The sequence below is a fragment of the Aythya ferina genome (genome assembly GCF_964211825.1).
Source record: "Aythya ferina genome assembly, chromosome: 4".
Classification (NCBI taxonomy): Eukaryota; Metazoa; Chordata; class Aves; order Anseriformes; family Anatidae; genus Aythya; species Aythya ferina.
Genome location: NC_140300.1, coordinates 28,746,252 through 28,772,004, shown reverse-complemented (window position 1 = coordinate 28,772,004; position 25,753 = coordinate 28,746,252). Strand labels below are relative to the sequence as shown.

The window sequence follows — 25,753 nt, the reverse complement described above, 5'->3', positions numbered from 1 at the left end:
AGCTTCTCTTGGTTAAAACTTGTGCTGAGAAGTACTGTTTTTTGTTAAGTACTGTTGGAGGCATTAGTTATATTTTTTCAGACAGTCCTGATTATGAGCTAGGTTGTATTTTCAATGTGCAAACACGGTGTGTACTCTCAAGACTTAACCTGGTTCCCTGTTACAGACCCAGAAGTGGCAGACTCAGTTAAGAGGTTCCTGCTGCCCTTTGTACTGTTCCTCAGCTGTGCCAATTTTCAAAGGTACAGGAAGCCACGGGTTTTAAACAGAACATAACAATAAAGGTATTTAAAACTGTGAGTGTGGTTATGTGTTTTTTTTAAGCACATCATCTCACAAATCTGCTTCACTGTGGCCAGAGCTGAAGTCCAGGAAGAGTGACAAGAAGCAGGGAGGAGCCTTATAAACAAAAACTGGTGCAAGTGGAATTGTAACATGTAGCTGCAGTCCTCCTCTTGTACAGACTAGTTGCACAGGATTTGCAAGCATTATTTTTGTCACGCTTGCATGGCTTTGTTATTGAGGGAAAGGAATCTCCGGTAAGGATCTGTGAGTACAAAGCACTGAGAAAAATATCTTAAATGAGAGTATGGAAGAATATTGACCTGATAGCCAGGTGCTTAAGGACAGGACAAGAGGCAATGGGCACATAGTGAATCTCCAGTTGTAGTTAATTTGGTTAATTCAGATCCTAGAGGGCAAAGATAATACAGGCAACCTGGAAAGAGATGGAAAAAGACTGAGAAGTGCTTGAGTGCCAGAAGAGGCCTTCATTGCCCCCTGTCAATGAGCAGTTTTGTCTGAAGCCTGGCAACTTGCTGAACTCTTCCCCAGCTGCTGCAGGGAGCTGAAAGGGCAGGCTGCTCGCTGGGGCGGGTAACCAGGTTCAGGCAAGAGCCCAGATTGTCAGGCAAGTTCGTGACAAGGAGTCAGGTCTAAGGACAGGCTGGGAAGTCAAATTGATGAGTCAGAGTCTGAACCAACATTAGAGAGCCGCACTGTGTCGAAGAGCTGGCCTGGAGCACAAAACTCCTGACAGGGTAAGGAGCTGCATGCCAATCTCCGTGCTGAGGACGGGGAAGGAGAGGCAGACTCCAGAGGAGAGAGGTGGAAGGGTGGCCCCAGAACAGCTGGTCAAGGGGAGATCTGCCCAAAGGGTCTGAACAGAGAAATGGGAGATGGGTATTTCCTCTAACCATGAGCTGGAGGGATGGGAGTTGCAAACTGTATTCAGGCCCAAGTTGGAGAGCAAAGAGTTCTCCCAGTAGCAGGACAGGCTAACGTGGGAAGAATGCAGAAGAGAATTGCTTTTTCCTCTAACCCTTATCATCCGTGTTTCTGTGAGGATGGTACTTAGGATGTCTTTTAAACAGACTTCTTAATCTGATGTGACAAACTTTATCTGAGAACCTCATTTTACCTCCCTGTTTGCTATGTTGCCTCCCAGTCATGGTGATCTGCAGGCTCTTCCAGCTGTTGCTTTCTGTGGGGGCTATGCACAAACAGGTCGATGGGCAAACAGTATGCAGCCATCCAAGTGCCATCGTAACTGGACCAACTGTGATAGCTCTAACCACTGCCACAATAGACCTGCCAGGCAGTTCATGTCTGCTTGGAATTGGCCTCCTTCTGCAAGTCTCACAGGAACAGACTTGAAATAGGAGGAATTACTCTAATAGTGGCAGCCCACACCACCAGGCAGCCATCCTACTGCGCTTTCTTTATTCTATCGCACATGGATGTGTACTTGTCTTCTGCAAAATAGACCTAAGCAAGCCTGCACTATTGAAAGGCCAGCTGGAAGGAAATGATGTGGATGTCTGTAGTAGATGCAGCGCTCTCCTGCTCTGGTTTCCTGTGGAGCAGGTAAAGATACATGTTTGCTGGTAAAGCGTGTTTATCTACAAGAAATGACATTTGATATGCCTCAGCTCTTCTGCACAAGTACAGACCAACAGTACAGTTGGATTGTTTAACATGATAGATGAATATATCACTGTTCCCAGCTGTTGGAATAATGTTTTCAGCTGCAAAGTTTGGACAGCATTTCTTGGAATTCCTTTCAGCTCCATCATCTTACTTTGCTTTACTTTTGTTATTTTGAGGTAGAAAATGAGAGAGATACATCAGTTTCAGACTGTAACATTTTAACATTTTGATTAATGAGGGGAGGGATCAATCACTCGGAATCGTGTAAGCACAGAATGGTTTGGGTTGGAAGGGGCCTTAAAGCCCACCCAGTTCCACCTCCCCTGCCATGGGCAGGGACACCTCCCACCAGACCAGGTTGCCCCAAGCCCCATCCAACCTGTTCAGTTTAAAACCATCCCTCCTTGTTGTATCACTACACTTCCCTGACAAAGAGTCCCTCCCCAGCTGTCCTGTAGGCCCCCTTTAGGTACTGGCAGGCTGTTACAAGGTCTCCCCATAGCTGTCTTTACTCCAGGCTGAACAACTCCAGCGCCCTCAGCCTGTCTGAGTGTAGGAGTGATGCTCCATCCCTCTGATCATCCTAGTGGCCCTCCTCTGGACTCATTCTAACGTTTCCATGTTCTTCTTGTGCTGAGGGCCCCAGATCTGAACACAGTGCTGCAGGTGGGGTCTCACGAGAGTGGAGCAGAGGGACCTTGCCCTGCTGGCCATGCAACTCCTGATGCAGCCCAAGGTACGGCTGGCTTCCTAGGCTGCAAGCACACATTGCTGGCTCACATTGAGCTTCTCATCAATGAACATCCGCAAGTCTTTCTCCTCAGGGCTGCTCTCAATTCATTCTCTTCCCAGTCTGCATTTGTGCTTGGGATTGCCCTGGCCCAGACTCAGGACCTCGCACTTGGCCTTTCTCCAGCCTGTCCAGGTCCCTCTGGATGCCATCCCTTCCCTCCCGTGTGTCAACTGCACCACGCAGCTTGGTGTCATCAGCGAACTTGCTGAGGGTGCTCTCATTCCCACTGTCCGTGTCACTGACAAAGATGTTAAATAGTGCTGTTTGCATTCCCCTGATGTGCTTTCTGGTGGTGTTTTCTACCATTGCAAGCAAAGAAGAACTATCTCGAAACGTGCTAACTGGTTCAGTTAGGCCAAACATGATCAGGTTAGAGAGCAGGTTGTGCTTCAGCTGTCTAAAGCTCTCCTGCTCTCTCCTGAAGTCCATGCTTACAACAGAGGAATACAAAGCAAATACTTCCCCTTTTCCTCTCTGCCTCTTTATCCAAAAAAAAGAAAAGGCTAAAGAGAAAACTGGTTGGGCTGGAGGGAAGAACAGGAAGAACAAAGTGCAAAGCATGAGTGGTAGCAATGCGTTATTCTGGGTGTGAGGTATGGTTCTCTGCTTGTCCACTGTGGTGGGATGTCCCACTAGAGTAAAACCCAGGCAGTCTGTAGTCCAAATGAACAGAAATAAATATTCCTTTGTTCCTGGAAAGGAGCATCAAAAAGGTTTATAATTATCTTCAGAATCAGTTTAATGACTAGGTTCTTGGTGATATGCTGGTGTTGGGAGGAAGGTACTGACTTGCTGTGGTCTTCCTGCTCCTTGGCTTGCTTACTGCGCTCTGTTACTGGAGAGTTGTGGGGCATCGGGTGCTGTGGAGGTGCTGACCGCTGTCCTGTGATTTTGATTCTTTAAACAAGATCTCTAAAGTTAATCCTCAGTGATTATAATCACTAGTTTGTGCCCCTGGCAAAATAGGATTATGGCACAGAGATCAGGTTGTATTAAGGATGTTAATCTGCTTCAGCTTGCAGACGGTGCACTGTTGGAAAACTGAATTGTTTCCTATATTTTCCTATATAATTCCTAATCAATTTGCATTAATTCTGTCTGAGGGCTGCAATCTGTGAAGTCATGAAAACATTACATATAAAAAAAATCAAGACAGTTATATAAAAACTTGTTTGCAATATAAGGACAATATTGATACTTTGTCAGAAATATTTAGCTAAGTTACTGTTAAAATGAAGTCCTGGAGACATCAAGGCTTCAGTCACTGACTGTACAGAAAATGAAGTAGAGGCAATGCACTGGCTGTTGTCTCATCTATTTTCCAGTCTAGTCCTGACAAAATATGTCATGAGCAAGACTGTAGTGTAATTTCACATTTTATTCAATCTTTGAACTTGTTTCCAAGATTTAATATTGTCAGTGTGCAAAGCAGCCTTGATGACAAAATTGGACTGCAGTTACTGAAATTCCTTCAGTCTATAACACAGAGCATTTTATCAGGTGATGCAAACTTTTCACTGTTACCTGAGGTTGGATTGTGGCTTTTTATCCCAGGACTTACTCAGAACCACGTTTCTTTGGCCACCCAATAACTCCGTGCTTCTCTGTGACTGATAAGTCAGCATAGCCCAGAGGTTGCAGCATTGCTAGCTTTTGTGATTTTGCTGCAGATTGAGCAATGTTGTGTATTAATAATTTGTATTTCGATGGCAGCAGCTGAAGCTTTTGATTGAGGAACTTAGCTTTCTTAAAAATAGTAAGTTTCTAGCCTTTGTCATTGCAGAAAAGTTTGAAAACTTGTGCCAAATGTGTACGAGAGATAGAAACAAATGCAAATAATTCATGATATTAAAAAAAACCCTCATGATTTGTGGAGACAGACTTGTGACCTTTGAACACTTGTGGCTCCCAGTGCTGTTGTGTAGGCGTCTAGACCTTTCTGCTAGCTCTCACATGCATGCCATTTCGACTGAGTTAGAAATCTGTGTGGTTTTGGTTACAAAACCTTTTCCACTGTGATTAGCTTTCCTTTTGGTCTGGTTTAAGCTTGCCTATGTTCTTTTATAACATAAACATATTCATTTCCTCCTCATCTTGAAATCCCTTTTTGAAATATCCTTAAAAACTTCCTTTTTTTTTTTTCATTTTGCTTTAGACATTAACAAATACGGTTCTGTGCTTAAGGTCCGTGGTGTTTATCCTAAGTGTTTAATTGAGATTTAAAAAAAAAAAATACAGCTCTACATACTGCGGGGATGAGATTTAAAATTTTCCTCATTAGAGCTCTGTTAGGAGCTGGGCGAGAGTTGGCAGAGTTCTTCAACTCAAAGCAGTTTAAAAACACAGGTTTCATGTTGCAGTCCCTGTAACCTAGCCTTCCTGGGACTCTTTGTCACCGTTAATGTTTGCACTTGTCAAATGGAACAAAACAGAAGAGGAGAGGAGCCTGCGAGCACCTAAAAAAGTAGGTCAATGGGCCAGCAGGTTATTTGGCCAGAAAAGAGCGAGTGGCTTCATTGAATCATGCTGTAATTGTTTTTCTCTTTTTGGCAGATTGGTCTGCTGTGCTTTAACTTCCTATGTTAATGTTTACACCTCTGTTTTAACCACTTAAGAGCCTCTGTTACCTGCAGGGAAGAAGAAATTTAATTTTTCTAATCAAATACTTTTTTAAAAAAGAAAAAAATAGAGATAATTCTGATGTTTTCAGTAACATTAATGAATTTAAGAGTAGCATAAGCTTAGTTTTAGAAGCCACCTTATTTTTTAAAATTTAATTCATTTTATAATAACATTCATAGAAAATGGAATGGATATATTGTATAGCGAATATATAGGCACAGAGAAATGAGATAATGATGGGAGAAAAAGCTGATTTCAGGTGACTTAGACATGTAGAAAGTAGCATAGTTCAAGGGAAGAAGTGTATAAAATACATTTAATTGAAAAGTAATCATATAAAGAAGTCAGGAGTGACTGATTATTTAAACTAGAGGTGAGTTTTTTATGGAAATACTCCATTTGTGAGGTAAGTTTGGAATAAATTTTTGAAAGGATTTTTTAACTGGGTTTTCAAAGAAGGGGTTAATGGCTGTGTCTGAGGCAGTAGCAATAATGCAGCTGGGCAACTTTGCTAGTCATCAGCAGCATTCTGCACATTCTGGAGTCCTAAGAGTCACAATTTTGGGGACGAGAAGACATCACTGAGAAAGCCAGTGGAAACCCAAGTAAGAGTTTCAGCAAATAGGATGTTTAAATAATGTTATATAGAAATTATTTGAGGGTGGCATATGGAAGCAAAGATGTAGATGGTGTTGTTGATACCACATTTAAAAGTAAAAATGACATCAAGATTAAAGATTGGCATAAAATGACAGCTTGAAGCAGAGATGAAATCATTTAAGAATATAGTGCTTAACAAGGAAAGAGCTTTAAGGCAAGGTGAATTCTGATAGTGAAATATTTGGCGTGTTTTTAATAGGCAGGATATTGCATTTATAAATTACTCATGTTGGAATTATTATTTCTCTTTTATTTAAAACATATTTATAAAATTTACTAATTTTAAACCCTCCTTTTTGATTTTTTTTTTTTACAGTTCATAATTTAATGCTTTTCTGCAGCAGAGGATACATTTAACTCCACATAATTCTTCAGAAGAAACAGTGTTTCACCCCTGAAACTTCTACTTACAAGTCCCAAAGTGTAAAAGGTAAAATTGTATTCTTGTAATTAATAAAGCTCCTACGGCTTTCTGTCATCAATACTGAAGGGCTGAATAGCAATGGTAAAGAAGTGTTTTATATTCTGCAGAAAATGACTGAATTTGATTCTTATACATAGTCTTTGATTTCTGTACTGTTTGCATTAAAGTTGCCTGATTTCATTGGATTTATTTCTGCAGTCTTATCCACTGACACGCATAACCACTGAGGATAAGCTGCCTTTTGCAGCTTTGGATGCAAAGAGAGAATGATCAGACCTTAAAAAGAGGGAGAAAATGCACTACAGGTGCATTTCGTATAGTCTATCAGTTCCTTCAACTGTCTTGGGTACCAAATCTGTCTGGGTCACCAGTTCTGACATAGGATCTGTATACAGTAACAAGCGAATGATATTGTTGAATTCTAGAAATTGAGTGCTTTGTTAAAGTGGAGAATATTGATTCTGAAATTCTGATTCTGCATAATGAATACATCAGTTATGTCAAAGATTTTTTTTGTGTTTAGTTACACACAGATTTTTCTTTTTCATATTAGTGGAACTGTATATCATTTAGCATATGGAATTTCATATTATTCCTGATCCCTGTAATGTTAGTTCCCAAATTTGTTGAAAAATTAACACAGAGCTGAAAATGTAGTTAGTGGCTATCTGTGTTAGTGTACATTGTACAAGCTTTATAAAAACAAGGTTCTAATTGGCTTTTGATTCAAAACTTAATTCTCTGCCAGTAACGATAGTTTCCTTTTACTGCTGAGCAACCTAACCTCTCTGTTGATTGCTTTTGACAAGAATTTGAACAAACAATTCTCCGTAATTTATTTTTGTCCTGCTATTTCTGGCTGTTTTTCAAATGGTACAGCTTAGTGACTTTATAAACCATGGCCAACTAATCTGAGGAATTTAACTTGTGGGAATGGCCAGTGCAATTGCAGTGTTGAAGTATTGGAGTGAAGGTATGGTTTACTTCCAGTGTCTCTGGAGAATAAAGGCAAGACAAAGTTGGGCCTTACTAGTTGAAGAAGTGGGTAAGGGGACTTAAGGGGTCTTGTGGGGCTCTTGGGCAAAACAGCACGCACACCCTGTGATGCACCTTGAGATTGTGCTGCAACCCAGCTTTCCCATTTACTTTTCTGCGTCACTCAGTTCTGAAGCTTTGCGGAGAGAAAAAAAAAAGCTCATCTTGTGAATCAAACATTCTTAGTATGTGGCTGTTGTAGACCATGAGACAGTTTGGTTGGAACATAAGCTTTCTTCCTCAGTTTCCCTATCTATTCAAAAACTGGGATAAGATTTTCCTGGAACATTTTGCAGGCTGTCTGGACCTTGGAGTAGCAGCTGCCATATTTCTTGTGGTATTAACACTGCAAGTTCCGCTGGATTTGGCACTTCCAGAAACAAACAAATCCTTCCTGCTCAGAAACTATGAGTCATTGAAGTAGCTAAAACCAGCTCCTTTGAAATAAATGTAATGCCTTTATACTATTAAGTTCATAGCATATAAAAACTCCTGAAGATCTGCAAATTTAGCTGTTATATAAAACTTTTTGCTGCACACAGTTGTTCCTTAATGGCTGACAATGTTTCAGTCCTGCTGCTCCCCGAGCAGCCTCTGACAGCTGACTTTTTATTATCAGAGGGAGAGGTTTAATTGTATTATCTTTGGTTTTTGGCCTTTCCATATATCTGTGCAATTTTATAATTTTTGGGTATCTTGGAATAGGTACTAGTTGAATTAAATACTTATTTTAATTTTAAATCCCTTCTCTCACTGTTAATGTTTAATTCACATTCTTTATTCAAAATAACATATACACTTTAAAAAAAAAAAAAAAAGGCAAGCAAAAACCTCCTACTGAAGCTTTGTAATGAATAAAAGACTGCTTTAAGGAATGGCCAGGTTAGCTATGAATTTAGCTCGGTATAAGGATCACTTTCTAATAGGTATCATCTTGTAATTTCACGTCTAATATAAAAATGTGCTCAAAAAGAAATTATAGTAAGAAATAAATAACAGCTGTAAAATACTATTTCCCAAATGCTTTCTGTTTGCACAATTTCCAGATGGAACATATTACTAACTAGGAGGTTATTTTACATCTGTTCAACCTTCAAAATCATATAAGTCTTCTAGATAAAATCGTTGAAATAACAATAAAAAGCTATATCTGAATTTGTAGTCAGAAAAAGGGTTCTATTGGCTTAGTTCAAATTTGTTCATTGTGGCACTTAAGCTCTGTCATGTAAAATAAAATATTAAAGTCCAGGTTATTAAGGTAATGTAGGCTATATTAAAGAAGGTGAGGGTGCAGAGCAGATGGTTGGAATAGAGGGGAAGATTAAAAGCAGTTTATAGAGCAAATAAAAACTTCGGTATGCTCTACTGAAATACACGTTTGTTCCTCCAGAGTCACATTTTGATTTTTTTCCTCTCTTACAGGCAAACGTACAAATGTCTACCACAAGACTAAAGTGTGATATGTTATGTTTTTTACCATAAGCACCCATAAAATGAGCTCCATTGCAGACAGGTATGTTAAGAGACACTGAGAGTTTGGGGGGAATTTCTGTTCAATGTTTTCTATAATAGTTGTATTATTAGAGTTAATATATAGAGAACAGTAATTTATGCAAAAACAAGGAATGAGTTTTTTGCTACCTTGATACTGTTATTTTTATAATCTTTAGATTCATTTAGAGTCATTGGAAATAATGTTTTTATTGTTTGAGATTAATCTTAAAATGTATGACTTTTCAGACATGGAACAGCATCTGTGCAAGTTGAGTTGATTTTTTCTGTTTACTTGATTTTTATTTTTTTTAAAGTACTTCAATATTTGATTAAGGAAAACAAATACACTTAAACGATTAGTGGTGCTGCAGATGACAGTAAAGTGACCTGCTAACCTATTTCAAGGGAAAAGTAATAGCTGAGCCATGGTTTCTGCTTGATTCCTTACACTGGACTTTCTTAGGAGCTCAGGTGATAGATACTAGGTCCTTAATATGCTGGTTTTGAGACTTCAGGAAATGGAACTTGCATAATACTTATAGAAAGTCAACCCCATTCTGAATAAATAACAATAAAAATGTACAGTAAACCTTTTAAAATGTTTATCTGACTTTTCATTTTTTGGTGAAGTTTGTTGATTTTCACTGAAACCTCAGCCAATTGAATATAAGAATTCCTTCTGAAAGCTTACGTTTATGCAGTGATATAGAAAATAGTTACTTCCTAACATCACCACTGTCTGTACTGTATGATTGCTTGATGATTTATCAGTTACAAATCAGAGAGATGAAGTAAGCTTGTTAGATGGACTTGCCTCAAGGGAAGGAAATACTATGTTGGAAAATTAGCCTGATGTTAATGGGTGGACACACAGCAGTCAGTGAGAGGACAGAACTAAATAGGCTGAAAGCAGGCAGAAGAAATGGGACAAACAAAATGTGAACAGCAGTTTTAGAAAACAGAATGGTTTTGCCTTGACTTTTAAAAGGAAATCAAACAAAGGTATTGTATGAAGTATGTTAAGGCATCTTGAAAGGAAAAAGTGTTCTGATTTTGGTATTTTAGGACCTCTTTAGCAGTACAGTGGCAATTGTCGAGTTAAAAATAAATGATACTTGGTTAGGAACCAAATATAATGAATAATTACTGGTACTGTTTAGAGTCAATTGTATATTTATAATATCACTTGCGTGGATGAAGTATAGCATATTTCACAGCCCTCTTCCATTATTGATACTTCATTACTTAAGAAAAATGTACTTTCTTACTGTAAATTATTGTCATATTTGTAATAGGAGTTGTGAATAAGTAGAGGTAACAAATTATTTTTGTTCTCTGATGTTTTCAAAAGGATAAGGTAATGCAAATAATCAAAAAGATGGAAAAATAGAATTAAGTAGTGCTCAAGTAAGGGTTTGCACAGGGTTGTGAGTTATCATGAGAAGCCTGAAAATAATTTGGGTCATGTCAGAAATGTACATCTTTTTTTCTTTAGTAAATGTCTTTTTTCTTTCTTTTTTCTTTAGTAAATGTCCTACAAGAAGAACTTGTAGGTGTCTTGGTTTCGGGTTATTGCTGATGGTCCTTGTGAGACATCACAGTAAAACAGTTCTTCAATTTCTTTATGTAGATGAATGAGTGATGAATATGGAAGTCTTTTTTTTTTTTTCTTCCTTGTTGTGTTTGCACGCCAGAAGAGAGAGATTTTACCCTCTCTCATTTATTTATTTCTTTATCTTTCAGAAATGATGGAAGCATTTTTGATGGGCTGGTGGAAGAAGATGACAAAGATAAAGCAAAAAGGTAATTTTTTAGCTTACCTACGCTAAGAAATGTTGTATACTTGGATCAACCAAGAAGATTTCTAAACAGAATAAAAATGTGATTATTGTGTAATCAACCATATTATTTAACAGCATTCTCTTACTGTTATTCTCTAGATATGTTGTGTATTTGTAATTGTGGTTCAGTTATTTGTATCTTTGTTTAAGGGAGCTTTATTCTGAAGGCTCAGGTGCACCCCTCCATGAATGAAGAAACCATTCTTCAAAAACTGGTGTCTGTGATTTCGAGTAGGTGTTCCTGTGTCAGTTCTCACGGCAGAGATTCTGAAGGGGTTGTTTCCATCAGGAACCTGGCAGTAGAACGAATCTTATTTTAAGTACGTGTCATAGTTGCTGTAAAACGTTTTCTCTTTTGTTTTTCAGAGTGTCTAGAAACAAGTCTGAAAAGAAACGTCGAGATCAGTTTAATGTACTTATCAAAGAGCTGGGTTCCATGCTTCCAGGCAATGCTCGGAAGATGGATAAATCCACTGTACTGCAGAAGAGCATTGACTTTTTACGGAAGCACAAAGGTAATTGTAACAAGAAGAAAAGTATTTCCAAGTTGTTAAAATGTTTATGATATTCACTTGGTACATAAAAACATTAACAATTCTGCAGTTCCTTTAAGGAAATTGTCAAAAAATGTAAAGGGTTCTTGAATAAAGATATTCTTAAGATTATAATTTAGGTAGCAGAGCTATAACTGTTTTTGACAGTATTTTGCAGAATCAGTGTGTACTTTTTTGTTTGTTTTTATCCCATAGTTGTCAAACAATTCTGTTTCATAAAGAGAAGCATGCATTTTTGAAGTAACCTTGAAGTTGTTACGTTCACATGGAGACCTTTAGAATACAACTGCTTTACAAGGTGCAGGTTGTAAACGTTGTTGTCTCCAGCAAGCTTTATTGGGCTAGGTTGTTTCATGAGAGAGTGTGCCACACAATGGGAATACAGACATGGAACACAGGCTTTTTCCTCTACCTAGAACATTGAGGGGGGAAAAAGGGGAAAAAAAGAACTACACAGAAAATCTGTAAATGCTTTAAGCTGAACGTTCTGTTTTTTAAGACATATCCATTGGTACATAAGCCAACGAGTGTGTGTTTTGTAAACTTGAACACTAAATGTCAAAACTAGGAATATCTTTGAACATCTTCGCTATGTTTTTGTTTTGAACATCTTCTCTATGTTTTGGTTGTTTGCATCAGCTGATGGTTGGATATACTGAGATATGCTGTACTGAAGTTCAATATAGATTCTTATTTCTGTTATCAAAAACTTCTACCAAGCCTACACTGTTTATGGCTGATATTTCTGTATGTGAAAAATTCCTATTCCTGCTCCTACACTTGTTCTTAATATGGCACCCTGTGGTTCACACTGCCAAAAACAAGATTAAAATTCAAGAAAACAAGCTCTTTTGCTGGTTAACCCATTTCCCTGAGGAATTTATAAGCATGTATACTAACTAGAAAGCAGCAGGGACAAAATAAGCTACCATTAGGTTAAAAAACACAATAGATGAAGCTAGCTTAGGCAAGGCTAAGTGTGTGAATAGGTAAGTGATTATCAACAGTATGTTTGTCGGTTTAAGGTATGTTACAGTATGGTAAATATTTTTCCATGCCTGAATATGTCTCTTCGATTAGCATTATGGTCACGTTTCAAGTGGCACCAGATGTGTACTGAATAGTGCCATTAGAAGGGTAAACATAATAATTAAAATGGAAAGGGAAGTGGAATAATTTGTGCAAGTATTCATAAGTTGGTTGATTATTATTTTTTTTTGCCAAATAAATGCTGATTATGCTGGTTTAGTTCCATGAGATAAGTTTTTCTCATAACAAATAGAAAAGTAGTATGAAAGCGCCTTTCCTGTAAAGGTTCTGTAGGCTCTAAAGTCTTCATAAAAGTTTGTTCTGTTTCAAAATGACTTTATCTTGTATTAGTGATTCCCTGTAATATAAAGTATAGAATGAACACAGCTGTCAGCCAGCAGCACCAGTTGTAACTCTGTCTTTGAAGGGCTTTCTTATTTCCATTGTTTGGTTGCTGTTTTTTTATGTGGTTTTGCTTGGTTGTTTCTGGTTTTGAGGATAAAAGGGAAAAAAAAAAGAAAGAAAAAAAAAACGGCACTGGAGATGAATGCTTTTTAAAGCCTGGAGCTTTTGTCCTTTACCTGATGGGACAGAACATAGCTTTGTGTGACTACACATTGCACATTAAGGTCTCTGACTACAAGTGCATACCAGAATCGCTCTGCACTTTTTAAGATTAAAATATTTGGGACAAAATCTTGGCAGAGTTCAGAAGCTCTCTTTGCCTCCTGAGGCTCTTGGATCTGTTTGTTACATTAAAATAGAGTGACCCTAGCAGCGAATAAATTTTTGAGCAATGATTAGCTGCTCTACTGTTGAAAATCCTACTGTGTTCAGCCACCAGGTTTTGATTAATTGTATTGCTTCTGGTTCTTTCTGGACCATTTCCACTTTGGCTGAGCTTGGTACACTGGAAACAGGTCCAGATGAACTATGTTATCTGCTTATTGGCCAGAGCGGATTCTGTTTCTTATTGTAAAAACCAACAGGATAAGCACTCTGAAATTATATTACTGAGAGCTTCTCACTTGGCAATTCAGCTTTGAGTCCTGCACCTTGCTTTGAATTGCTAAACAAGAAAATTGTGAAAATGCTGAAATACTGAAAAATCTGGCTTATTATGATTACAGCTAGTAGATTTCTATTCATACAGCCCACCGATAAATGCTACAGTTCTTGGCCCAGTAGGCAGTTTCTTTTGAGGACGCTCAGTACTAATGCCAAGTTGCTTCAGATCCACGATCTGAGGGCTGAGTGAGTTGAAGGTGTGCAAGTTTGGTTGGGCTCCTGTCTTTGGTGCCTGGCTCAGGAATGTGGCCTCAGTGTCATTCATCTTTTAGCACAACGTTCTGCCATCATTTTAAAACATTTCTCTAAAGGTACCAAGTGAATGTTCTTTTCCGGGTTGCTTTCACTGTTTTCTAATATTATCCTTATCGCTCTCTGGGAAATGAAAAAGAGTGCCCATAGTTGTGGTGAGATCATTCAGAACAGTTTGTTAAAGGCATAAACTTCAGCTTTTCTTCAGCGTAAATTGTCTGCTGTGGAAACCAAACTGATTTTTTTAGTTCTGCACTGGGTTGGTGTAGTGGGTTTACGTGGCAAGGTTTTGGTAGCAGGGAGCCATAGGGGTGGTTTCTGTGAGAAAGATCTAGAAGCTGCCCCATGTTTGGGAAGGGCCCCATTGTTTTCCAGATCCGAGCCAATAAGCGATGTTGTTTTGCGCCTCTGTGAGAGCATATTTAAGACAGGGAAAAAACGCTGCGCCACACAGCAGCCGGGAGAGTCAAGGGAGTGGGAGAACAGCCTTGCACCAAGGTCAGTGTGGAAGGAGGGGGAGAGGTGCTCCAGGCGCCGGAGCAGAAGTCCCCTGCGGCCTGTGGTGAGGACCATGGTGAAGCAGGATGTCCCCCTGCAGCCCATGGAGTACCACGGTGGAGCAGGGTTCCACGCTGCAGCCCGTGGAGGAGACCACGGTGGAGCAGGTGGCCCTGCACCGACGGAGGCTGCCGCCTGTGGAAGACCCCTGCCGGAGCAGATTCCGGGCCGGACCTGTAGCCCGTGGAGAGGAGCCCACGCAGGAGCAGGTGATCTGGCAGGAGCTGCTGCCCGTAGGGGAGCCAGGTTGGAGCAGTTTTCTCCTGAGGGATGGACCCCGTGGTACGGACCCATATCTGGAGCAGTTCTGGAAGAGCTGCTGCCTGTGGGAAGCCCACGCCGGATCAGTTCATCAAGGACTGCATCCCGTGGGTGGGACCCCACAGCACAGGGGACGAGAGTGACCGAGAAGGAGCGGCAGAGAAGAAGTGCTGTAGACTGACCATAACCCCCATTCCCCGTTCCCCTGCGCCGCTCGGGGGGAGGAGGTGGAAGAGGGTGGATGGGGGGGGGAGGGTGCTTTTGTTTTTTTTTTTCCTTTGTTTTCTCACTTCTCTCGCTTGTTAGTTGTAGGCAATAAATCTTACTATCTCCTTATGCCGAGTCTGTTTTGCCCGTTACAATAATTATTGCGTGATTTTCTCGTCCTTATCTCAATCCTTGAGCCCTTTTCACATATTTTCTCCCCATTCCTCTTTGAGGAGGGGGAGTGAGAGAGCGGCTGTGGTGGAGCTCGGCTGCCCACTCGAGCGGAACCACGACAGTTGGCTATATGGGCCAGAATAAGCCAAGAAATGGTTCTTTTCCAGTTCTAAAATGAAGATTTTCTGTTTTGTGGACAGAATGTATTAAGCTCCTTGGATTTCACCTCTGTGGTGATGGCAAAGCTTTTTATTTTCATGTTCTTTGACTTCCCACTCACTGTGAAATGTATTTGTTCAGATGGAAAATTTAGGTTTGGCGTTATATTTAGATTTTGTTTATTCTCTAGCCCACTCTTACTGCTTTATGATACCATTTCAGAATGAATAGCAAAGGCCTGATGAAGTTATGCATTTTGTGAAATGTGATCGTTGAATATTCAGGTCCTTCGTATTAGCCAGTCTTTTTAATTCCTCCTTGCAGCTTTTGATTTGTTGCCAGTTCCCTGTATAATATATATAATAATATATTAGTTCCCTGCATAACATATAATAATAATTCCTTGTTGTTCCCTCTTCTTTTAATTGAGTATAAGGCTCTTCATGAAGTTTTGCCCGGTTTGAGAAACAAAATTCTGAAATTTTCCAGCCTTTTGCATATTTAAGTCAATTCCAGGTTTTCTGTTGTGAATTTCCAAGTTTTGAGCCATGTGAATTAATAAAATTCACATGAACTTCCTACAGATTTCTCCATTTGAAAACAAAAGCATAAAGACACATTTTTGTTCTTCTGATTCATCTAAATGCTTGATTCACGTTTACTCGTTCAAGGTTGTTTTTACAACCAGTGCCTCTGTAATGCCGCTGTTAGTCATCAGCACTGAGGTACTACGCAGTTTTTCTTCTTGTTGTTCCAGTTATAATTTGAAAAAGAAGCAGTAGCTTTCACACCAGGGTCTAATTTTGCTCAGCAGCCTTTGCATCTCTCATTTACGTATGGAAAGTTAATCTATACATTTCTCTTAAGTGCTACTTAAGAGAAAACTTAAGACTGAGGGGGAACCTTACCAGCATATTACAAATATTTGAAGGTAGGGTGTCAAGAGGATGGGGCCAGACTCTTTTCAATGGTGCCCAGTAACAGGACAAAAGGCAATGGGCACAAACTGAAGCACGGGAGGTTCCAGCTGAATATGAGGGGGCACTTCTCTACTGTGAGGGTGACAGGGCACTGGGACACATTGCCCAGAGATGCTGTGGAGTCTCCTCTGGGGATATTCAAAACCTGTCTGGATGCCATCCTGTGCAACATGCTCTAGGTGACCCATCTTGGTAGGGGGGTTGGACCAGATGATCTGCAGAGGTCCCTTCCAACCTCAACCATCCTGTTACAGGAATCTCTGTTCATTTCCAAAATTTTGTCTCTGTGTACAAAGCAGACTTGTAGCGATTCTGGAGTGGGGTCTGTCATACAGCTCGTAAAAGTCTTTTTTCCAAACCTACTCTTTTTTAATGTAACTTTATATCTTTATAAACAGCAGAAAAAGGTGGGGAGAAGGGGCTGACAATTTTTAGTGTAAAGGTTAGAATCACCAGAATTGGATAAGATAGTTGGGTATTAGGCATTTAATGACCTTAACTGATGGGTAAATCCTTATACTCTGTATTTGTTTGATTGTAGAAATTACTGCACAATCAGATGCCAGTGAGATTCGACAGGACTGGAAACCGACATTCCTTAGTAATGAAGAGTTCACACAGTTAATGTTAGAGGTACATTATTTCTATTTTCTTTGAAGTACAATGTTTCCTGAAAGGGAATGATTTCATGATGATGTTTTTCTGTTTGATGGCTTGTCTTCTCATTTTCATATTTTAATTGTTTTCATGAAGGTAAACAGCTGAATTTTCTGTGCATACAGTTTAATGAATAATTGTGTTCTTTTAACTGCATTTTCAATGACATAAAACAAAGTCTACAAATAAACATATTTACCATAAAAGAAAAGTTGATATTTTAAACTATCAACATTAGGAAGGTACTAGTCAAATGAAACGTTACACATAAACTAAAGTCCTAATTATAAAAAGACTCAACATATCCACTGTAACTTCTGAGGGATAAAGAACTTAACGTATTTACTTGATTCACTTCCCAAAAATGGTGTGTGAGTTTTACTTTGCTAAAGACAATTGCTGAAATAGTTAGATTACTACTAGAAATAAACTTTCAGTTTAAACTATCATTTCCTTGAAAATGAGGCTAAGTCAGTAAAACAAGTTCGAATAATAGCTGAATGAAAAACAAAGCAAATGAGCAAGCACTGACTGATTTTCATTCCATAGCTAAACCTGTTCTTTGAGGTGCAGATTAAAAACGTTTAAAGTTTCATTTTTTTGTACTTAAAAATGTTCCCCCAACCCTTTGTAGTTGGGTTGTGTATTTTTACAGTAAGTTAGTGAAATAACTGTTTCGGCTTTTTGAGATGTTTTGTAGCTGTTTCTGGTGTTTTTCCAGTCCCCTGACAAAATAGGCATCCGCAACTAATGACTTAAAGCTAGAAGAAAGCAATATAAGACTATTTTGTGAAGAAGTGACCTTTAAATTTTCTATTTAGAAGCTCTGTCATGCTTTTCTGTTTGGTAATGTTCCACCAAAAGACAGTCATGTTATTTTAAGCAGGAATAAGTTTGAGCTAAGTGGAAGATAAGGCAATCAGAACTGTATCTCACAGTCTTCAGATTTAAATGAAATCTGGTACAGGTTTCTTTTATGGAGGTTGGGGCTATTGGGATTCTAAATACTGAAATAAATGGATTTCACCACCTCTTTCACTTGTTCTTTTCTTATGATCATTTTTCCACCTCTTCATGCGTTTGCCTTTAGCTCATTTTCCTGAGCTTTCTGGTGTTTAAAGTGATGATAGAATTAAAAACAACAGGCAGGCAGAGTGGGATGTCACAAAGATGGAGGAAATAGTGGCCTCTGAAGTCATAGTGTTTAAGAACAGAACAATACAGAAATTGTAATGCTCATAGTATAAATGCAAGACTAAGAAGTTTTAATAGTGAAAAGTAATGTAATTTTATATTAAACTCAACTAAAATTGGCCTAAATTCTTTTCCATGTTGAATATAACTTTAACATTTTTGATATGCTGTTTCTTTTTGTTTAACTGCCCATTATGTTTAATTTCAGGCTCTTGATGGTTTTTTTTTAGCAATTATGACAGATGGAAATATAATATATGTGTCAGAAAGTATAACTCCCTTACTTGAACATTTGCCAGTAAGTATGAATTGCTTTCTGTAACACACCAGCTTGTCTGTGGATGCTGTTTTGCTATGAGTACTAATATCTTTATTCTTTTTGACCTTATAGCACAGATGTGTGCTGCATTCTAATACTCTGCCTTTTCTTCAGCACAGCTCCTTGCTACTGGTCTGTCTCCTATATTAAACATTTCCTTTGGAAATGCAGAATACAGTCAGCACATTTATGCAGGATTGTGAAGTACCAGACTAGCTTCAGACTTGACTCTTCAACATAACTCAAACAACAAATCTGACTGTAGGAGACCCTTTAGAGTTCACACCTATCATAGCCTCTACGTGAGTTAGAAGAATATTGCTAAGGAACAATTTATTGGAATATATTTACACTAGCGTTTTACTACTTATTTGCCAAAGAACTCTTATAAGAAATACATTGCTGCCGATTCTGCTTTTTAGGCTAGGTATATACTTTGTATTTTACTATATTCACTCATTTTTAATCTTGGTGGCATTGCTCACTGGTAAATTCAACATCCTAGTGTTTTGAAGTTACCTTTAAATAAAGCTGCTAGGAAATGCAAAACATTAGTACTCAAAGATGTAAACAGTTGATGAGTGTAACGGTGACTTTTTTTTCTAGAAGAGATGGACAAATTATTAGTATGGGCTAGTTGTCATACTATATTAAGAGTAGTTCGCACAACTTGGAGAAACATATTTTTAAAATGATTTGTCCAAACAAATTGCTCTATGGTATGCATCATACCAGCTTAAGAATTTTGAAAAATACACAGATAATCGTGATTTCTAAAATCTAATGTTTACCCAGTTCTCAGAGGCAGAGTTATCCATTACTTTTAGATGTGATTTATGTATTCTAAACATATATGGTATGGTGTCTCTTTTTCGAACACTTAATTACATACATTAATGCATTTAAACAGTTGTTCAGTTTTATTGCAGTCATCTGTAAACTCCCAGTTCTGTGTACGTAGTTGTGGAACTGATTCTAAAATATATTCATAAAATCAATTCCAATTGGCTGTAGCTATTGATAATACAGTAAACTATTGTAGGGACATGCTGTCTTTTGTTATAAAATACTGTTTGGTTGTATTGGATGCCACCGAGAGGTTGTAATTCCCTAGAACACCACTGTATAATTTCTAAATCAAATGCTGCTTTACTTGGAATTGTTGCATTCCAGGGGGGTTAATACAGGCTCCAGCATACTTCAGTGTGTATGTTTGTCTGCTTAATCGATGGCATTTTTCATGAAGTGGTTCAGAGTGTCAAGACAAAAAAAATGAGATTTTTAACTTGCAGAATGTTCTTGTGTATTCCAGCAGGTGGCTTTATTGAGTTAGTAGGATTTTATAGATATTTTTCTGATCTGTGGCATTGTGTTGCATTAAAATAGTAGGCTTTCTCATATTGCGTGCATGCCTTGCATTATTTTAATGTTTATTAAATCTTTTTCTTTCAGTCTGATCTTGTGGATCAGAGTGTATTTAATTTTATCCCAGAGGGGGAACATTCAGAAATTTATAAAATACTGTCTTCTCATCTGCTGGAAAGTGATTCGTTGACACCAGAATACTTAAAATGTAAGTAGTTGCATTAAAAACAATCTGCACTGTATCATAGCTGATCAGTTTCTTTTCCAATGTTATTAAAGCAGAAATGTGTAGGTGAGGCCAGCAGAATGAAATATACAGCTTGAATAGAAGCACTTTTTGTGGAGGTATTTTCTTTTTTTTCCCCTGAAGAGTAAAATCTTTAGTGTTGCATTGCATTTCACTCTCTATATTAGAAATGCTCATCTTGTTCATATAGTTTCCATTCTGACAATTCTAGCAGTTTACAAGAATGAAAACAGTTCAGTGGGCGTCGGAAGTACATGCAGTTATGTTTAGGGCAGCTGTTGCTTTAAGATAGTTCTATTTTTCATGGGTTCCCTGTTTCATTGGCATTCAGTCCTTCATGAATAAATTCTAAAGTTCTCCTTTCCTTTAGGTTAGTAGTATCGCGCTGGTTAAAAGCAGAGTCTGTAGCTGTTTGTGATCACCACATTTACAGTATCTCAGTATAAGTATGCAACTTAATTATTCCTGCTTTCCATTTCACGTTGTCTGTGTGTTTCATCAACCATGCAGTGTTTTAATTTGTTTGTTCTTTTTTCAGCAAAAAATCAGCTAGAATTCTGTTGCCATATGCTGCGAGGAACAATAGACCCAAAAGAGCAACCTACATATGAATATGTAAAATTTATAGGAAATTTCAAGTGTTTGAATAATGGTGAGTAATTTCCCCCACATTGGAGTGGAATACATAGGAATCTTCATAACTGAACAGGCTTGGGGTGATTGTGCTAAACTTAAGGAAGAGCTAAAATTGGTCTTTTAAAAGAAGAGCCTGAAACAGAGTTATATCACTTTCATGTTGTTTTAATGAAAATGAAGTAAAACTGCCCATTAGGTATTACATGCATCTTGTAAAGCATTTTTGAATTGAGTATAAGAAAAATTTGCATCAGTGCTTTAAAATAAGAGCCCAAATTAACTTGAGTATAATCAATATTTAAGCAGATGACTAAGTAACTTGAGGATTGCTAGTACTGAGTATTCACAATTCTTATTATTCTTGCAGTGAGCTGGGAAGTGAAATGTATGTTTTTTCCCCCATTTCAAGTCCGTACTTTTTGATGACAGGAATTACCGCTTAGATGAGTCGATTGGCCTTTACAGAATTTGACTTTTCTGCACTGATTGGTTTCTCTCTTCCACGGAAGTTATTTTTATTGGTTATTTCCACTTTTGTGTTGCAGTATTTCAAGTTAGTTTGGCCAGCCTGTGCTGAGTAGCTACTTGAGAGGCATGTTTATTTGGTTAGTCAGACAAATGGATTGTGTGGTATGGTCAGTAGTCTTCATGAAGATCACCCCCCCAAAAAATTATCAAAAACATTGTCTTGCCTATGTTTTTTTTAATGTGTTGTCAGTATTTTTCCCATGGGGAAGTAGGGAGAGGTTGAGTGTTAGTGCCAAAAATGTGTATCTAATACTGTAGGAAAGATAAGAAAAAACAGGTCTGTAAAGGCCAAATATGATGTTAGTTCCTGAAAGAGGAGTTGGGAAAATGCAGGCAGGCTTGTCAGGTGCAATTCAGTATCAGGAAGTATTCCAGAGCAAATAATTAAACTGTATAGGAGCTTCAGGAAGCTAACAGAGTTTAATAGCAGCCATTGTGGATCTTTCAGGTACAAGTAACATTCACATCAATTCAGTTTTTTCTACCAGAGTAACACACTGTGTGATTAAGAGGACAACTCATGTACTTTAATTCAGCTTTTGACAATTATCATATTACATTCTCATGAATATGTAAAGGAAGCACATATTAATTGAAATTGCTAGAAAGTAGCTGTAGGAACTGGTTGGAAAAATTATCCCTGTTCACTGTGAAAATGAAATTTTAAGGAACGTCTTCTGGATTTCATCAGTATTTTCATTAATGTCATGAATAATGGGATGTAGTTTGCAGTCATGCAGTGATGCAAGAACCTGCAAGAATGCTAAAAACATTCTAATGCCCCAAATATAGAAAATATTTTGGTTTTGGTGAAAAAACAGCAGACGCATTCAGTAAGAACAAATGCAACACACGGCATTCAGGACCAGATGACCTGCAGAGGTCCTTTCCAACCTCAGCCATTCTGTGATCCTGTGAAAGAAAAAAGAAATTGCTTTTCTATTTCTAATGGAAAGAGTAAGGAGCTATAAGCTTAAATTGCATAAAGAAACTTCAGTAGAAGTTCTAGTCTAGCGTTGACCTAGAACCACTTAGGCTTGGAAGTGCCTGAGAAAGGTTTGGGGTCACCATCATTGGAGCTTGTCCCTTTGTGACTCCTTCCATCTCTGTGATCCAATAAGTGAAATTTGTTTGTTCTCAGCTTGATGTCCAGATTCTCTCACACATAATTGTGTCTTTGTTCTGTTACTCATTTCTGTCTTCAGCTTGTGTCATTTGAAGGTGATGAAAGCCTAAATAAGAAATACTTAGCTCAGAGTTCAGAAGGAAAAGTTAGCAAAAGCTGATACAAAATAAATTTTAAAGGTATTTTGAAGGAAGATATATTCTAGTAATTTTTAGTAGTTACAAAAAAGGGTTGCAATTGTTATTAGTTTCTAAAAACTGCATTATCACAATTAATACATAAACTGTAATTTTAGTTGAGAAAGTTACTTGATGGTTGTGTTCCCATTGCTATTATTCCTGTGCATAGCTGTATATATATTATATGTAGCACTTTTCATAATGTATACATTCTAAAGAAATGGCGTTAGATAAATACTTCTGATTTTGTCTTGCGATATTCATGTCATTCTCCTCCATGCTGATACTATAATCTATGTTGGCCTCTTGTTCTCTGTCTTCCCTCAGTTCCCAACTCAGCACACAACGGTTTTGAAGGAACTATTCAGCGATCACACCGGCCTTCATACGAAGACAAAGTTTGCTTTGTAGCCACAGTTAGATTAGCTACACCTCAGTTTATCAAGGTATGAAGAATTGAAATCACTTTCATATCATTTTTAAATGTACTCTGACCAGGAAAACTTCAGAGAAAATGCATACAACGCTTCAAATATTAATGAAAACTAAAAGGAATTTCATTACGTGAAACTGAAAATATCTATGTTTCTTACTTCACATACAGATAGGTTAAATGTTATGCAAAGCATCAAATGAAGTTGCTATGGTGAGTGCCATTTCTAAATAGTCATAAAAATAATATTATGCAAAAAATAAATTTGCGAGTCCTTAAGAGTATAATTTAGCTAGTTCAGTTGAAACAGTTAAAGATAACACTGAGGTTCCACTTTCACTGGAAAAGTTAATAATTTGAGTTGAAATTGCTGATGGTCTTGCTCTAGTTGGACACAGAAGCAAATCTTGTAGGGCTTAATTAAAGCTTGTATCATTTGTCAGTACCAGAGTTAGCTTTATAGACCTCTTCCATTTTGTTTCCGCACTGTTTGTTATTCAGTAACTTGTTTTTTTAAAGAGAACATTTCACGTAACTGCTAATGCACAAGATGTCTTTACAAGTCTAGAATGGACCTGAACAAAACGTAAGACTTTACTAAGACTAAGCCTGTTCCTCGCCAAAATCTGTCAAAATAAATAGGATTTAGTACAGGATAGTCTGTGATTGCGATTTGAATTATATATTTATACAAATATATATTAATGAAGATACAGGACAGTCTACTATCCCATGTTTGTTTTGATAATTCAGTTCTAAAGAAATGCCATGAAATGTATATGGCATGTGGTTAACCTGCTGTTATGCAGAACTCTCTGAATATTTCAATATTCCACATGTAAATTGAATGCACTGCTATCTTAAGCTGAAGATTGTTAGTAGTAGACTCAGAAGATATGGTAGAAGACATGGTCTATACCTTGCACTTTGACTTCATGCTTCATGAAGATTTGCAAGAAAAGATGGCAGTATTTGCAAATATTTTGATTTTTTGACGTCCTGCTTCTGGAGGAGGATCTTTCAGGTCTCTCTCAGTCTCTTGAGGGCCATTGAATTATGTATTATACTCAGGCCAAAGTTTCATTCCCGTTTATCTGAACTTAGTACCTAAGGAAGCTTTCACGTTACAGAGGTTTTAAGATCCTCTCAAAGCTTTCAACTGGTGGTGTTCATCTGAGAAATCTCCTTGTGAATCCTGTGGACCAAAATTAGAGTGAAGATTTTTAATTTGACAATGTTTGTACATACTCTGTTGATACCTTAAGGTGATACTGAGGCTAACATTGACTACACTTCAGCAAATAGTGTTATGTCAGGAATTAGATTTTAGGATTAGTTTTTAGGAATTAGATTTACTAACAGACGTGTGACTGAGATAGCCAGCAGTGAGAGAAGTATTTTAGCACTGCTTTGTCATATTTAAGGTGGAGCCTTACTGCCCGCTCATCTGCCAACTTTTCTCGTTATTTCAGATGGTTTACAGTTACACTTTTTTTTTTTTGACCTAAGATGTCATTTGTCAAGGACATACGGTGCTTTTACAGAAAGCCATAATATGCATGAGAATTAAAGTAATCTCTGAAAGTTCCCGTTGAGGTGTATTTTCTACGTAGGACTGCAACACTGGTATTTTTTGTGACAACTTGTGACATAAGTTTTGCAGAGGGATTATCTCTCTCCATACCTTCCCAATGGTGGGATTTGGCTTTACACATTCTTTAAACCCTTTATCTTGCAGTTTGGCTGGAAAATGATTGAATCCTATCAAGAAGTCAGGATTAATCTCACCAAAAGGTTTCTACCAGAAAACTTTTTGGTCCAAATGAAAGTCTTTTCTTTTCTAGATGCCCTGTTGACAACTTCAGTAAGATGTCTTGTTCAACAAGGCAGCTTCTGCCAGGGGTATTTACAGTGGGATATATGTAAATCATGAATATAAAATCATTGGGTAATCTGATGCTGGCTCCTCTGTAACAGTAATATTTTTACAGTGCTTTTACTGCTTGCACTTAAGTTATTTTTACTTCTCTCTTGACTTGTGCCAAAATAATTAGAATAAAAGAAAAAACAAATCAAAAGTGTATATCATGGATATATGCTTGCTTCGTCATTTGTTTTACTGTGCTGTTAGTGGTGGTGCTTTATTAAATCCTGTAGCCTTAGCAAGGTAGGTGAGTTTGGGGTTATAAAGGTAGTGTCAGTTCTGAAGGTGAGGCCTTGCTGACTGTAGTCATCTCAGGAGTCACAAAGTTGTGCACAGAGTGATTTTGTTCATTACCTTCATTGTGCAGCTCACTTTCTAGTCATTGTCTTTAGATTTCAAACCAGCAAAGGAGAGGAAAAAAACATTACCTAGTTATGTTCACCTTTTATTTTTCCTTCATAGAATGAAAACTTTTCAGTATCTATTTTAAAACTGCAAAATCCCCACTGCATACATTCATGGAGTTGTAGAGTATCCTGACTTGGAAGGGACCCACAAGGATCATCGAGTCCAACTCCCACCTCCACGCAGGACCACCCAAAAATCAGACCATGTGTCTGAGAGCATTGTCCAACTTGAAAGAATGAAAAGGAGCGTGGTCCCTTAGTAGGAACAACTGCTGCTCTTCTCTTGTGTGGAACTGTTTCAGTTACAGATGTTTACAGAGCAGCAGTGTGCTTGTCTGCCCACAAGCACAGTTGCAGCAGCAGTTTCTGTGTTCCATGCAGTCCTTAGGAAGCTGGTGTGGTACCTGGTTGTGACTGGACTCTGCTGTTCTCCTACCTATGGGAACACTGTTGCAAGCTCCTACAAGTGTGTCAAACGTGCGAGCATCCGAAAAATAAAGATGTACAGATCTCTAATTTTACTGCAATACTTTGCGGGGTGGGTGTATCTGTTTGCAAGCAGCCCATTGTTTGCTTGGAAGGCAGCACAAGAGGAGCTGGCCAAGTACTGACTGGCTGGTGGCACGGGGCTCTGTTATTCTCTCAGCGTGAGGCACAGCACTTGGTGGGGCACCTTTACCTCTTGGGTAGGGGATGAC

The 25,753-nt window shown here is 38.2% G+C and overlaps 1 protein-coding gene across 11 annotated transcripts in view; it reads left to right on the top strand.

Moving 5' to 3' along the window:
- The window catches only part of CLOCK (clock circadian regulator), a 61,597-nt gene that overhangs the window by 19,109 nt on the left and 16,735 nt on the right, over positions 1-25,753 (top strand). For 10 of the 11 annotated variants that reach the window (XM_084518439.1, XM_084518441.1, XM_084518443.1 and 7 more), the window contains 9 exons: positions 6,321-6,434; positions 8,886-8,976; positions 10,701-10,760; positions 11,165-11,313; positions 16,582-16,673; positions 18,100-18,189; positions 19,663-19,783; positions 20,361-20,474; positions 22,619-22,737. In XM_084518439.1, the coding sequence (XP_084374565.1) occupies positions 8,930-8,976; positions 10,701-10,760; positions 11,165-11,313; positions 16,582-16,673; positions 18,100-18,189; positions 19,663-19,783; positions 20,361-20,474; positions 22,619-22,737 (792 nt within the window). In that variant the 5' untranslated portion in view covers positions 6,321-6,434; positions 8,886-8,929. Of the gene's footprint in view, positions 1-6,320; positions 6,435-8,885; positions 8,977-10,700; positions 10,761-11,164; positions 11,314-16,581; positions 16,674-18,099; positions 18,190-19,662; positions 19,784-20,360; positions 20,475-22,618; positions 22,738-25,753 lie in introns of those variants that run through there. The other variant, XM_084518436.1, reaches the window with a different exon arrangement.